Source organism: Atta colombica, unplaced genomic scaffold, assembly GCF_001594045.1.
Source record: "Atta colombica isolate Treedump-2 unplaced genomic scaffold, Acol1.0 scaffold38, whole genome shotgun sequence".
NCBI classification, from domain to species: Eukaryota; Metazoa; Arthropoda; class Insecta; order Hymenoptera; family Formicidae; genus Atta; species Atta colombica.
This window is the reverse complement of record NW_017259490.1, coordinates 255071-271237: the sequence shown is the minus strand read 5'-3', so window position 1 is coordinate 271237 and position 16167 is coordinate 255071. Positions and strand designations below refer to the sequence as shown.

Sequence of the window (16167 nt, the reverse complement as noted above, 5' to 3'; positions counted from 1 at the left end):
TATTTGGGAAACTTGAGATATGCTACGTATATATATATATATATATATATATATATATATATATATATATATATATATATTATTCACATAATTGAAATATTGTAACACAACTTTCACGTAATATTATGTACGTAATTTATTTAAAGTACAAACCATTAATACGTTTATAATGGATGTAACGTTCTCGAGTTAATTTGATTCTCTGTTCTCTCTCTGGAGAAATACGGGGGAGAAAAGTTACAAATTATCTAATGTTCTCTTATACACCTGAGTTTGATATGTCATAACTTTATCGAAGCGACAGCACTCGAGAACGTCAAACGTATCGATGTAGCGCCGCTCTCATGAATTAATTTTCAACTATCGAGTATCAGCCGTCCGCAAGGTTACGCGCGAGTGCGCGCGTGCCTTCAGCTGTCGTGCGTTTTGACACACGGTAGCACCTGCGAATGAATTTTCCATCGGCGAATGTCAATTTTAGAAGAATTTCAAAAATAGCCTCGCGGCGAGATTTCTCGTCGGTCCGCTGACAGTTCCAGCATTAACGGTATAGAGCGCGCATCTCTTTTTTACAGGGAGATATAGATTGATCGATTTATTTATTGTAATAGATGCATTCGTGAGGCAACAACGACCGAATTGTGAATCCATTTATAACGGAATTTTATTCGCTGCGCGCACTATGAATATTATACACTCTTGCTTTAATTCCGATAACATCATTTTTACTTATAATTAATATTTTCGCCGTTGTCCCAAGTATTAACTGAGTTTACGATTTTCCCTTTCCCGCCCTCGTGATTGCACTGGAAAACTCTGCTGCGTCAGAGCGTTATAGTGTTACAGGTTGAAACTATGGCCGAACTGCGTCAAATTCTCACGGTGACGGCCTCGTGTTTCCCGTCGCCGCGAGCACAAATTCGTCTCGCCTTAGGGCGAGAATAATTGCCGAACTATCTCCGGAGTTTCGTCCGTCTCACGGAAAGTTGTCACTTCCACGTTGCGAGCACCCATTCCTCGTGGTCTCTAATTTCTCGTAAAGGATCGAAGGTCGCGAACTGTCACGACCGGTGAGACACGCTACCTGTTGGTCTTCGTAAGATACCAAGATGACTGAGCACTATTAATGCAGCAACTAACAGTAATTGGTTATATTTTTCTCTTAACCGTTTATAAAAGAGAAAGATCGATGGCAACGAACTGATACGACATCAATTGTCAGACATATATAATGATGCAACATATAATATTTAGAAATAGCTGTAATATTACTTAACTTTGTTAATTATATCTCTTCTCAAGTGTTTAGAAAAGAGAAATGTGTTTAGAAGAGAGAAACAAATGCGCAAAATACAGTTGTCGTTTAAAGGACATTTAAGTATTTATCTATTCCTTCCATATTCAGCTTCGAAATTTCTAATCTTCAAAAAATACTATTTGAAGAGAAGATAAAAAAAGAAGCATTAAATGCATCAATTACAAAAATAATATACAAATACAAAATAAAAACATTTGCCTATATACAAAAATAAATACGAAAACATTTTCAAGTATATAATAAACAAAATAAAAAAATAATAAACAATATATTAACGTGAGAAATACATATATTATACTGTACTTTTTTGTTAAAATACAAAAAATTAGTTGAAATAAGATTTATACATGATATATTAATTTTTTGTTATTATATTTTAATATTAATTCTTTTTCTCTGTATATAACCATATACTCAATTATTTTAAAAAATTGCTTTCTTAAAAAAAAAGTAAAAAGTGACAAATATGCATATATGAAGGAAATAATATAGCTGAATGTAGGTGTTGTAAAAGTATTTTGTCGTACAAAAATAGATTTAAGAACATTTAAAAGCATACGACAATTTTTAGCAAAAGATATAACCTGAGAAATATATTACAATATCATTGTGCAAATCTTTTTTTCTGTAAAAAAGTAATGAATAAAGTTAAGCTAACTAAAATGAAATTTATACACTGTATAATAATTCTTTTACTACCATGCTTTTATTAATTTTTACCTCTGTGTCGAAATCCCGACGATAAAATATCTTTTACGTTACCGGGCCGAGCCGAGCCGGAAATGCACGTGCGCCCTGCCACATTTCCTTCACGTTTCTTAGCTTTGCAGTATATGTATGCGGTCGGCATATTGTCGTCCGTGCGGCGCGTCCATCCGTCAAGGTAATCGTGCAAGCACGAGACGCGCGAACGCAAATTGGAAACGTGAGGTGAAAGTGCCGGAGTCGCCTCGTTTACGGCGATTTGCACCGACTTCAAGTGCTCGTTCGTTCGTACTTCGTACGTTCGTTCGCGTCCTACTCTATATACCTATCCGACACGTCGACGTCGAGTCACGATCGACGCCGTAACTCCGCGCCGGAAGAATGACGAAAGGTGTTCGTTCGGGAAATATTGCAGGACGACGACCCTGGTTCGATGAGTGCGCGGAAAATCGAGATAAATTGTCGGAACGACGAAACGGAAACAGGGATTGCTAGTATCTTTATGTATGTTATTACGCTTTAATACTCGATTGCGTCCATTGCCCATTCACAAGCTTGCTGTTAAGAGACATAGTCAATCGCGAGAAATATATATCTATATATATATAATATCTTACAATATTTACTAAAGAAATTCTCGCGTAAACCTTTTACAAATAAAATTATGATTGAGGACAATGTTTTTAATCCTTAAGTTTGTAATGTATGATATTTAATGTTCTTTTAATGAGTTCCTGTATTTTTCACGAAAGTACAATATACAAATAAGATACTTTTCATATTTTAATAATATTTATATTTAATAATAATAGTTTTTAATGTTTTCAAGTAAAAAATGATGTCCATACTTTGTGTTCATAACCTACTGTTTAACGTTTACGTTAAAATTTTCTATTCTTTTATATAGTATAAAAGAAAGTTAATAGCGGTTTTGTTTACGAGCCTTTGAAATGTTTACATAAAATAATGCAACAATGATCAACTGCGCAATACGATACGACAGAGAGAGAATTTAATGCTCTTTCCCGTTCATTCTTCTCTACCAATTCTACTCGTCGACGCAATTTAGAAAATCCCCGGAAGCGTCCCATTTGGAAACCACTGTTGCTCGAGAACCGCTCGATTCCGCGCGACCGCTCGTTTCGCGACACGCATTCTCAAAACCAGCGTGCCGCTAAACCAGAAATCGTATTTGCTTATCGATTCGATTGCAGAGCAGACTACAATCGCTACAAATCACTCTTGCGAAACGCTAGCCACCGCACCGCGTCAATAACAAAAACGCGTAGACAGACTAATGCGTGGAATCTGCTCGCGATACCGATTGTTAACCCGCGGGTGTCGTGCGTCATGAAACATCGCTACCGTCTATACGCATCTGAGGGCAGGCGGCACAATGTTTCCGGAGATAACCGTTTTCAAACTGCATCATGAAAAACGGAAAATGCATGTCTATGAATATATATACGGTAGCAACTCCGTGATAATCATTATTCTAAATTAAGGTAGAAAATAGGAGGTGCTTATAAAAAAGTGGCAAACGATTGTTTTTTTAAAATCCCAATAAACGTTTGCCATTTTAAATTAAAAAATTGCCCCATCGTCGCTTGTGAAAATTGTGCATACATATATCTCTCGATGTTTCTATACGTGCTCGAGAAATAGCACAAATTATTGGATGACCTGGTTTTATCAAGGACCTGCATTGAGAGAGAGGGAGAGAGAGACAGAGTGTGTGTGTGTGTGTGTGTGTGTACTATGGTAGTTATTGCAGCGATACGCGAGCTCATGCACATAGAAGAATAACGGTGCGGGATTTTTTTTGCGCGCGGCGTGAGCGTCGAACGGCAGCAGGCGGTCTGGCGGTATCAGGCAGGTCCCTGGTCCCGAGTAGCGCGGTAGTTTCGATGGCGATGAATGAGCCACGAAGCGTTCTCGCCACGGTTGTTTCCACGGCAAAAATACGCGAATGGAGCCCCCGACAATCAGCGGGCTCTTCGCGCCAGTTACGAGCCAATCTTTTTCGTTTGCCGGAGCAATTCGATGATTAAAACGTATTCGATTCGAAGGTGAAGAGCTCGGGGTGCTGTTACAGGGGTATAATAGCTTCAACACAGAACGTCAAACGCGCGGATTTGATTGGCGTTTCAGGTTACCCCGCGTTCGACGTTTACGTCGAAAATGAAAAGTTCGCGCCGGCGGCCTCGCATGTCATAGTGTTAGCTTATCAATTGCGGCACAATTCATCTTCGTTTATCCAACGTTCTCAGGAAAATTGACGATCTCACCGCTTTCCCCCCCGTCATCGATAAATTCTTTTATTAAATCGCAGTTAATCCTTCTCTAACGAAATTTTCATTCAACACTTTCTTTTTCTTTTTACGAGCTGCAATAAAATTTCGTAATAAAAGATTTCACTTGTGAGAAACGTTTCTGAGCGTGTGTCTGTCCCCTGAAGAGATCGCGGTGTACGAGTATCGTTATTGCGCTTCCGTTACGACGTAATCCAGTTGTAACACGATGTCTCATCTCGCGTAACATCTCGCGCAGCGTCGGCCGCCACGTTTGAATTTAAATTCACTACAATTCTATCTCGGCACGTATTTTCGGAGACAATAGCTCGAGCTCACGTGCGTGGAACGTACGCCGAGCGCGATACGTTGTGTCCACGAATTAACGACTTTCTGACTGCGCTCACGTGGCCTGAGTGCGAATTCTCGTGACGGACATCGCACGTCTGCCCCATTCCATCTACGAGTAATTTCATTCTAAGTGTGATACGCCAGACTTACAGTTCCTTATTTAATTAGCGCTTTTCGATCTTTTCTCGCAGAAACTTATATACATTATATTTATCTCGTATCTACATATCTATATTTACACATCTATATTTATTTCGTATTAATTTCGTATTGTAACTTATCACTTTCCGCTTCAAAAGCGAAAAATTAAATTAATCCGAAAATACAAGGTATGAGATTTTCTTTATATTTGTACACGGAAAGAATGATCTAATTCGAGAATACAATAATCGACGAGTTAATCAACTTGTTATTATTGCATAGTCATCGTTTTTCAAATATTTAAACCCTTCATGCATATACACACGTCATAGAGTCACTGAATATCATAAATATGTGTATACGAACTATAGGATCTTGATCTCTGCGGGAGGACTATTAGGCGGACTGCATCTTCAGATAACAGTATTCTATATGGCTAAAATAGTGATTTTTACTTTCATATCTTTATATTACTCACAATTCTAACTAGACTCATGGTTTTTTAATTATTAACAGTATACATATGACTTATTTTATATTACATTTAAATTATTCTAACGAAACTCCTGCCACTTCTTAGACATTATTATTTCCTATCATTTGAAGAACAAATAATGTTCTAAACAATGATTTTTCAAGGTTTATTTATTTTATATTTGAAAAAAAATCAATATCTTTAACACCTTCTTTTCTCTATTACAAATTAAGCGATGTAACGAAAATGTAAAATCACAAGGGTTGGTATGCTGTCCTTAACAAAGTATTTAAAATCTGAAAATATTGAGTGGCATGAAAACATTTTTTTTTTGTGAGTTCGGAAGTTTTGGAAATGAATCTGATTAAAATGAATCGGAGAAATAAAAAATTTAATAATGTTAATTAATTCAAAGAATTAATTATCCTAATCTGTTTCTTTAAATCATAAATGCATTTATGTTTAACAAATATTGGGTTGTTCGGAAAGTTCGTGCCGACTAACCTATATAATTTAATAAATATATACTAAAATTTAAATCTTCTGCGTTTCAATTTTCCTTCAAAATCGGCACGAACTTTACATTAGACAAAATTTGTATTTATATAATATTTCTGTATTCCATGCAATAACAGCGTATGCTAAGAAAATTTAATTTTATTTATTAAATATTTTTAATCAGGTGCAAGATATATACAATTTTTTAAATACAATTTTTTAAAATGCCTTATCGGATTATTATAAACAAGTTTAAATAATATTCAATCTTACTTTGCGTTTATTGTTCAATTATTTAAAGTTTATGATAAGTGTATTTGTATACATAAATCTTACTGAGCATTTTCGCTTTTTAATCGAAAATGGCATTCTTCTTTTAATTATAATAAAACTTTAAATTTTTTCTCAAAATAACTTGAATCTATTTGAATGTTATTATATCAAGATTCTCAATTTTCCTTCAAATCATTAAAATAATTATTATATAATATATTTTAGATATATATACTCTATTTTATATATTTCTTTAACTATTTCCTTAACTATTTATTTCCTTAACTAACCTTATTAACTAACCTTCTATTCCGATTAATTTATTATCGTTATATAGTATTTGTTATTTCGGTATGTTAGCTGATTGTATGTACACCATATACTATTTCATACCAAATTAACATTATCAAATTAATTATTTAAGCTAATATTACTTGCGCTAATAACGTTGAAGTGACGCAACATAATTAGCATAATGTTATGAAACAGCAGATGGATCAAAATTTCGTAATATGTTTCACAGGCGAATCAGTACGAATGAAGACATCCCCTGCGGCGCATCCGTCATGCATTCAGATTGTCTTTTCTGACGATAATGCGTTCAAAACATAACAAGTAGTTGTCGCAGGGCAACATTAATAACCAAAGAAATTTCATTAAGATGCAAATCGAATCAAGCAGTGAAATATTCTCAGAAAGCGCAGGCGGACCTACGTTGTTAAAACGCGATAAACCGACAGAGCGGAAACGCCGACTTCTCTTACAAGTTGCGAGCAATGAGTTCGAGAGGGTAATAGTGGGCACACGTCACCATGCACAGAAATGATTACGAATAAACTGCGAGCTCGCACGTATATTCGGCATGTATATATTTCAATGGCGGTCTTAAAGAATGTTGAATCTGGAGCGCAAAAAAGTTAATTGAAAAAAATCACGTTAAATTTCGTTTATTAACTTAAAAAAAATGAAAGATTAATATAAATAATAATATTTATACTGTAAGTATATATAGACTGCACATAGATAAATAGAAAAATTAACTGCAGACAATAATAAATAGAAAGAGCGGTATGCGATATATGAATAACACAGATAAGTGAAGAAGTGAACCTCCTGTAGAGCACAGATTATTCCAGCAATATTACAGCAATATTGCAATGTTTCAGCAACAGTTACAAACAATGTTGTTGCAAATTTATGTACTGTATGCTTATTCGGTCAAAACAGACGCCTTGACGCCTAATAATATTTCTGTGCGTGAATTTTACAATTTAAAACTTTTGCTTACGTCACTATTACTTCAGGTTGTGACGTCAGAAGCGAAAAAATATACAATAAAAATTCTTGCAAAGTATAATATGGAAATATGTTTAAATAAAACATTTATAATCGACACAATTTGTAAAATATAGTTATCGAAAATTCTCCTTTTATTTCATTAATTAATAAACTATATATAATATATAATACTGGCAAAAAATATATAACCTTTACATTTTCGGAAACATAACTTCCGTCAAAATAAATCTCTCAAATGCGCTTAAAATTTTGTAATAGACACCTGATGATGCAGGTACACCTTGTACATGTGTGATGAAGTTTAGTAGAATACACCATAATTTTTTTAAATCTCCATTGATTTTCATAAAATCGCTTTTGTTGTTCGCTTTTTGTTTTTTGTGTTTTTAGTCGTTTTATTGCTGTTTTCAGTTATAAACTGGTTTTAATGAGTATTGCTAAATTTTTCACGATATTGCTAAAATTTATTACAATACGATGTATTATTCAATTTGTCTTATTTTTGAGATTTTTAATAAAATTAATTTTTCAAAAGTTGTTGTTTTTATTATTTGACAAAAGGTTGATTGTTCATTTATTCGTAAATTTATTTATATTTTATTATTTAGGCATTATTTTAACAGTAAGAAATATTGAATTTTGTGAGAGTAGCTTCAAAGCGTCTGATTCTCTCTATTAAATTATAACATATTTTGAAAGAGATCCATGCATTATTAAATAGATTATTCTAAAAAAAATCTAAGAGTGAGATATATTTTATAAGTCTATTCTATCGATTGTAAATACCGATTTGTTATATTGAAATATGTTTTTATTCAAGTATAATTTGCAAGAATTTTTATTATTGTTATTATTTCCTCGCTTATGGGGTGATAGTTTTAAACAGGAACATTAACTAAAATTAATAGAATATTCTTTTTAAAAAAAATATCCTTCGATTTGTGGCTTGAATCACATTTTTTCGCGCAGTTTTCATGTACATCAATGGAGATATTGTTTCTCATCATCTTCATCGTGCGACAGACGGTGCACGCGTCATCCTGTCATGGAATGAACGAGATGATTGCTGGCGCATGCTCGACGATAGGTTCGCACGATAATTCTCACAGCGAGCCTCTCTCCCGCATACGGCATAAGCCTCCCGCGGCTCGTCCGGCGGGATCGCATGGTCACCGGTCATTGTCTCTCATCTCTACCCTCCGGACCCTCACCCTTCCTAGATCGCCTTTCTCGGACCAACAACCGGCGCGGTATGGTGCAGTGCCTGATGGCTTCGTGTTAGCTCATTATCTTAATCTGCCAGCGGGACAAATAACAGGGTATCGCTCTTCCCGTCTTGCCAGTTGGCAATGCCAATATAATATCTGCTAGTATCGACGCTTTAGTATTTGGATATGCGTTAGCATGGAAATTATCCGATTAATAAATGCTATCGATATTGCGACACTAGCGTCGTTTAGGATTGAAACTCGATAAAATTTAGTAAGTAAATTAGTAAAAATATGTAAATAATCTTGATAAATATTAAAATAATAATTAATAAAAACAATTAAGCGGGAAATAATAGATACTGAATTGAGTATAATTATTTGATTAAATATCTGAGTTAATTTAACATAAAAATGTAATCGCATTATTGAAATATTTTGTGTTAAATTGATATTTAATATTTTTTAGTGTTAAAATAACACAGTTTATGAATCAACGAACAACGTGTGCTAGTTTAACATTAATTAATAATTAAATTTACATGATAATCTAAAAAAATATCTACAATAAATGTGTGTTAATATTGAAAAAATATTATGCTTCCACAGTTTATTAACAAATTATATCAGTGTTATATTTTTGTGTTAATTTTTTTGCATAATACATTTCGCTTATATATAAAATTAACCGAAAAATTTGCATGTAAAGCGTGTTAAATTTAACAGAAATTTTCCAACTATGTACAACGTCGAAATTTAAACTGATATTGATCTAAAGTGTCGTTGTCAGGCGATGGAAAATGGCGTAGCGCGTGCTATGTTATGAAGAAGGGGAATAGGATCATCAACGTGCTCTACAACTGTAGAACGTAGGAGAGTTTCCAGTCCCTCGAAGTGGACAGCCACGCAATCGACTTTGCTCCCCTTTTCGTGACTGGTATTGTTTACTGTCAACCTCGTTTCGGGTGCGACGTTATTGTACCTCGCATCCCGACCGATCCCTCGCCGCAACCCGACGGATCCATATGTGATCAGCTTTAGGGGAATTAAGCGCCGGGACGGTAATTGCGGAGTGTTACGAGCGCGATTAATTTGTATTTCTATGGCATCGTAGATGAATTGCTATTTGGGTGAACAGACTGGAACTTTATTGAGTCTGATGAATTGCAATCCTTAATTCTTACTTTCTCTAAAGAGAATTAGATTTGAAGTCGTAAATCGTACAATGCCGTATGAATCGAGGATTTGACAGATTTGAGCGAGAGTTTTATTACATACATAAACATTATTATAAAAGTAATAAATCTTAATTTTGTAAATAAAACAGTTAAAACTGTTGCAACAGCAAACAGTGATATTAGATATTATGCTGGCTGGTACAAAAACATACGTTAATAAAATTAATTAGAGACGCCGACATTATGTGTTCATATGTAGTTATCGTAACTTCGCTCTCGACTCAGCACAGCGTTGCTGTCGGCCGTTTCACCTCGTTTGTACACGGCACTAACCGGCATTGTAATTTGCGTAGGAGTGAGTTAAGCGTTTAAATGCTTAATTACCGCATTAGGAGTAACCTGCAGTATCGCGGGGGATCTTTAATCGTGGCTCATCGGAGCGCGAATTACTTTTGTTTTGCATCGCGCTCGGAATAATTGAAGCATTTACGGATGGTGGCGTAAACTCTTGTTTGCGATACAATAGCGGAGCCCAGAAACATCTAAGTCCAGCGTTAGCACAATAACGAGAGCTCGCGTGCCATAATACGCGTGATAAATGCACGCGCGTTTCACGGCGTCGGCCCCCGACGATTAATTACGCGTAGGTACTCAGTGACGAATCGCCGTTACACCCAGCGGATTAAACTACCAGGAGTGACGATATTCTCAACGGGGCATTACACGCGCGAGTCGTATTTGCGAGCGCGCCGCGCCATCCTACGCCTTCATATTCAGCGTTGCAACGGGAATAAATTTTGCATTAGTGCGGGGAGGAAGACTGCGAGAGGAAGTTTGCACGGTGGTATTACGAGGCTTACCTCTTGTATGATACCGCGGAATCGAGCTATATAGGTGCCTTGTTTAAAAGTAACGTATAACTCAAATTTAGAAAATTTTCCTAAAGCAGGAACATCAAACGTGCATCTTATTACCTAACTTTCCTTGCTTTCTGGATTTTACTCTTGCCCTACTTTGGAAAATCAGCGGCTTAAATAAGACCGCATGTCTTAAATAAGAATCTACGTTTCTTAAAAAAAATAGCGCAAGATAAATAAGAATCTACGTTTCTTAAAAAAAATAGAGCAAGGTATTTTTTAAATTAGACATTCTTTTTATAACAGATAACAGATAACACCCATTTATATTCTTCAAATCGATTACATTATATATTCTTGAAATTATTGATTCCCCTTTTAAAAATAGCTCTTAAAATAAACGTCATCTTTCCTCTGAACGATGATTCATGACATCGGCATTGTCCTGCGATTGTTCCTCCGCGGCATCATGGACGGCTTAATCGCCACTTGGAATGGGAGACGACAATCGCCGTCGGATGCACCCGGTTACGTTCCCAAGCTAAACGTTTCCTCGCGCGCGACCACACAAACTCCCCGTTTTCTCCCATTAACGATCCCGCGGAAAATGGAGAACGGAACGGGCACAATTTCCTCATCCACTGATCGTCCGCTAGTTTGGCTCTGGTTTGGCGCGCGCATGAAAACGTCTCAAGTCCAAATTTGTCCTCTCGAATTTGCCGGATCCTCTTGGTACACCGCCGCATGCCACGTGCATTCTGCATCGCGGTGCGGCCCTTACGGTGTGTCATTTTCTAAAAGGACCATCCATCGGTCAGCATTGTCCCCGGGGTTGCGGTTAATCCGGTCCGTTGGCCGCGGTCGCGATCGTGGTCGTTGCGAGCGGTCGCGGATGCGTTGCGCGAGGGAGGATGAGGACGACGGTGGTGGCGGAGGAGATGAGGAAGGGTCGCGGGTCGCGGGTCGCGGGAGGCAGCAACGGCAAAGGGGGATGAGAGGAGAGGAGAGGAGAGGATGAGGTGGAGAAGGAGGACCAGGAGAGCGGGCGAGCGCAAGCGCCTGTCCGATCGATGCCCGTCTCCCGCGTATAAAGCTCTCGTCCTCGAGGGGCGCGCGACAGTTGGCGTTCCGCATCCGGAACATGCGTCGCGCCGCGTGCCAATCGCATCTCGTCGTTGCAGTCATCATCGTTGACGTCAGTGCGTCCCATGTCAACAGCGCTGCTATCCATCGCGAGTACACCATCCGTCGTTTTATTACTATCGTACTCGAATCGAACGCGCCAATCTCGAGGATCGCCAAACACCGGCGTTGTATTCTTCTTGAATTTGCTCGATCGCTGATTCCTCCTCGTAGCCTACTCGCGGGAACACGAATTTCTTGTCCCTTGACCGATAAGGAAGAGAGGACGAACGTAGCAGCGTCGAATCGACAACGCCGCTTCCTTTTCCAACAACTACTTTTCCTTTCACCTCCAAGTCTTTCTTCCCAACACGATTCTTCTCGGAGCGGAGTAACAGTTACACACACACACACACACACACACACACACGCACGCACGCACGCACGCACGCACGCACTCACGCACGCACGCACACACACGGAATAACGGAGTATAAACGTGCGTCCGTGAATGATTAGAACGACTCTGGCGCGAGCGACGTCGCTGTCGGCGGAAAGAAAGCGCCGACTGCGACGAACGACTTCTCGAGGTTCACCATTGCGTGAACCAATAATTACTTGCGAGTTAAGATCTCAATCGCGATATTTTGGACAAGCTGCGTGATCTTTCTTGTCACAGTCGATCGTCGATCGTTGTTGTGTCCTCTCGTCTCGGGATCAAGCGATATTTAACTTGGTGACACTTGATCTTCTGAATTTGCGAACGACCGATGTGAGACCTCGAAGTGAAGAGGCGATCGAATTTCGCGGTCGCGCCGCCCGCGCCGGAAGAGATCGAGAACCCGGGTCCGTCCGCGTCGCCGGGAGCCGCTTCGTTGCTGGATCGTATTTGGGGACGCATCACCGACATTCATCCCGCGCGGGATCCGTCATCCAGGCAGGCGACGTCAGATCGGCGGTCGTTCGATCGTCCGGCGGACGTCTCGGCCGTCGCCGCGCGAAGAACCGGCCGCGTCAGGCGGAGACGTAGGGGCGGCGGAAGAGGTGGAGGAGGAGGAGGTGGAGGAGGTGGCGGTGGTGCTGGTGCTGCTGGTGGTAGCAGTAGTGGTGCAGGAGGAAGGCCCGCGGACGTGCAACAAGTTAAGAGGCCGCCGCCGTCGACGTCGCTGTCGCCGCCAGCCTTCTCGACAGCACGATGTGACATGGATATCCTCGCCGTAGCCTGCGCCCTCGTCGCGACGGCACTCTACTGCAACACCCTGCAAGCGGGTTTCGTCTACGATGACCGGTGAGTGAGGAATCTTCCTTCTCTCTTTCGCCGACCGGCATTTAAATGCCTTGAATGCGAGCAGAAATGTATGTATATGCCTCTAGCACACTTTCGAATCTACAACGCTACCGATTGTAGTAAAGGGGGACTTGGAAAATCTATTGACATAGATCAACTCGGCAAGTTGAAACCTCGACGCTGTCGCGCGTCGTCGACACGCAAAAATGACATCTATATTTATTCGTTCGAATCGATGATCAGCGATGAGATTCGTTTTTTTTTGCATATATATTCAGTATAATTGTTGTATTATCGAATTGCATTCGCCGAAATTATATCGCATTTCCAATGGTCTCGATTACTGGGTCCGAAGTTTGAAAGCTTTCAGCAAGTCTCGATCCCCGGGCTTTTCCTGACAGAAGTTGCTTTAAGACTGGGTCGAAAAGCAGCTGGTGACATACTTGGTGAGGTCGCGTGACGAGATTCGTCGGATTAGAACACAGTGCCGCGAAAGTTTCGAGAGCGATACTCGAGAACGATAATTCGCCGTCACGTAGTGATAGCGGGGAGAGCTTTGATTTGACTTGAGGGAAACCTGGTCAGAACGCGATACTCAGAGTTGTTGATAGCTTATCGAGGCTTATCGTCTCATGTTGGACAAATGCGACTTAAAGCACAAGTGAATTCAATTCATTTGCACATAACACTACCTGTCGGTCGACTTCACTCAATCCCTAAAGGATCAGAAAACTTTATGCTGCTTGTAAAGCATTTCTAATCGAAATAGACGTTCATTAAAACTAATTAGAATTCACCGATTTTCTCTCTCTCTCTCTCTCTCTCTCTCTCTCTCTCTCTCTCTCTCTGTTTGTCTATCTCCTCTAAAAGAAAATATCAAGAGACGCAAAATCATCATTTATCCATATATAACTGTTAAGTTAACATTTGCAATCTGAAATAGTAATTTCAAGGCAACAAATTCAACTAGAAATTCTGTCTTAGATAAAAATTTTTCGGCAAATATATATACAACTCGGCGGCCCTTTAAAAGTTGACACAGGTTCGAGCTAGGTTTGCTTGATCGAATATCGTTAATTATGCCGACGAGCCACGTCATCCGTCATCTAGAAAGGAGGAAAAATTCTTGTCGGCACGTTTTCGAAGGGCGATGAATGTCGCTCGTAAGGACTCGAGTTTTACGTGAATATTACTCATACCCGGGGTGATATACGATAGATGACATTCCTCGCGATATTTCAGCCGTCACTCCTGCGCCGCGCGAAATTGTTTCTGCGCTGCCACCGGCTCCGATATTTCGGTGCTACCGCACCGCTATGGAAAACAAATAGCCACGAGCCGGAGTAATCGCAACAAACTGTGCACCGTATCGTTCGTTCGTTATTTCGCCTCTTCTCTCGGATCGATAAGACTGCGTCAGGATTTGCACAGCACTCTCTCGCCAATCGGTTCGAAATTCTCGCGATCGCCATTCTGACGGTTTAATCTCTTGCTAGCGTCATACGCTTCTTGAACAGATGTTTCACAGTTTTTCCCAATATCAAACATTACGGCACAAGCTCATTTTATCGCTTGCATAGGTGATTTAAAGATCGCTATGCGTGTCGAATTAAAACAAATATTGCAGAGCATTCTGCACGCAAAAGCTCTCCGAAAGAACAAATTTTAAAAATAATTAATTTCACATCGAAACGATAATTGTTTAAATTATCGGAAAAATAACTGCTATTCGCATATATATGTATATGTGTGTGTGTGTGTGTGTGTGTGTGTGTGTGTATAAAGTACTGTTGCATTGAAAGAATTTAATTTTGTAAAAGCTTTCCATTTCACACACGGAAGTAAGAATTAATTAATCTTTAGATGGTGAAAAATGTTGCCTTTTCTCTCATTGCATTTATTTGATCACTTTCTGCTAAATAAAAAGCAAACTTATGGAGTAAAATAATCATTATGGTTTTATACTGAAATAATAATTAAACGAACGTACTGCATATGATAAAATTACAAAAAGGTTTAACGCAGTAGTTTAGCAGTTGATTGCACCTGAAGCAAAGGGCGATTTTCTTGTCGACATTGCCAACGACAACGATTTTCGACATTTTTCGAAGTCGTTATCTTGTGGCTAGCGGCAGCCGATATACTCGGAGCGAAATTGGTGGGTATATCCAAAGTTACTCGCACGATAAGAGCTCTTGATCCGAGGCTCTCGAATTCTATGACACTGAATCCTCTAATTGAGTATCCCGTAATCTCCTGGACATCGTGGCCCAAACTCGATCGTGCCGCTCCGAAGGCTGACGGAGGCTCGCGTCAAGATACCGTAAGACGGGATCAGATTGCACTGGAAGAGATAATTATACTCTGTGCGCTGAACAGCATTCCAAACAATCATTATCCTAAAATATAATATGTATCTTATATTTTCGCGATTTTAACAGTAGAAAAAGACATGACAGGGAAATCTCAGTAGAACAAATAGTCATGATGATTTGATGCGTCAAAATGGCTCCAAAATGATTATTAAAATCATTTCTTGATCAATCATAATTCGTTTTAACGTCATTTGGATGTTATCGTGACCTGTTGTTCTCCCAAGCGGAACAACAAATCATGATAATATCAAAATGACGTTAAGTGAAACTGATCGTTACTGATTGAAAAATGATTTTTAACATCATTTTGGAGCCATTTTGATGTCATGATGATTTGCGTTCTATTTAATCTACTTAGGATGATTCGTTTGAAATTTGATTAATTCTTATTTTATCTTTTTTTTTTACATAGGTTTAAGATTTTCTTTTTTGTTATATATCATATGTTTATATTAACAATTCAGTTGGATTGTATAAATATTTTATAATCATATTTTCTCTCACGTACACGTGCAACTTCATTTCTATTTTCCATTTATATTTACTTTGCACTTCGATAGCTCGTAATTGGCGACCCCTGCTGTTATTAGAAGGCAATATACGTTGCATTCGATGAATTGAAAACAAGTCGACGTTATTTACACGATTGGTGTTTGAAAAATCCGGCTGTGCTTCCGCCGATCACTTCCGTCGCGCGCTCGAACGATTCGCCCGATGACGGTTATCGGAAGCGCAAATAATCACGTTTGTTTCTCAGGTTGGGTGCAATGAGCGCTCTCTCTCTCTCT

General features: G+C 38.8%; 1 protein-coding gene across 1 annotated transcript in view; it reads left to right on the top strand.

Moving 5' to 3' along the window:
• Positions 1 to 12835: 12835 nt before the first annotated feature.
• Positions 12836 to 16167, top strand: part of LOC108690836 (transmembrane and TPR repeat-containing protein CG4341-like) — a gene marked incomplete at its 3' end in the record, with an annotated part of 241424 nt that continues 238092 nt past the window's right edge. Inside the window, exon 1 of the mRNA XM_018198348.1 lies at positions 12836 to 13004. Coding sequence (XP_018053837.1) covers positions 12919 to 13004 — 86 coding nt within the window. The remainder of the gene's footprint in view (positions 13005 to 16167) is intronic.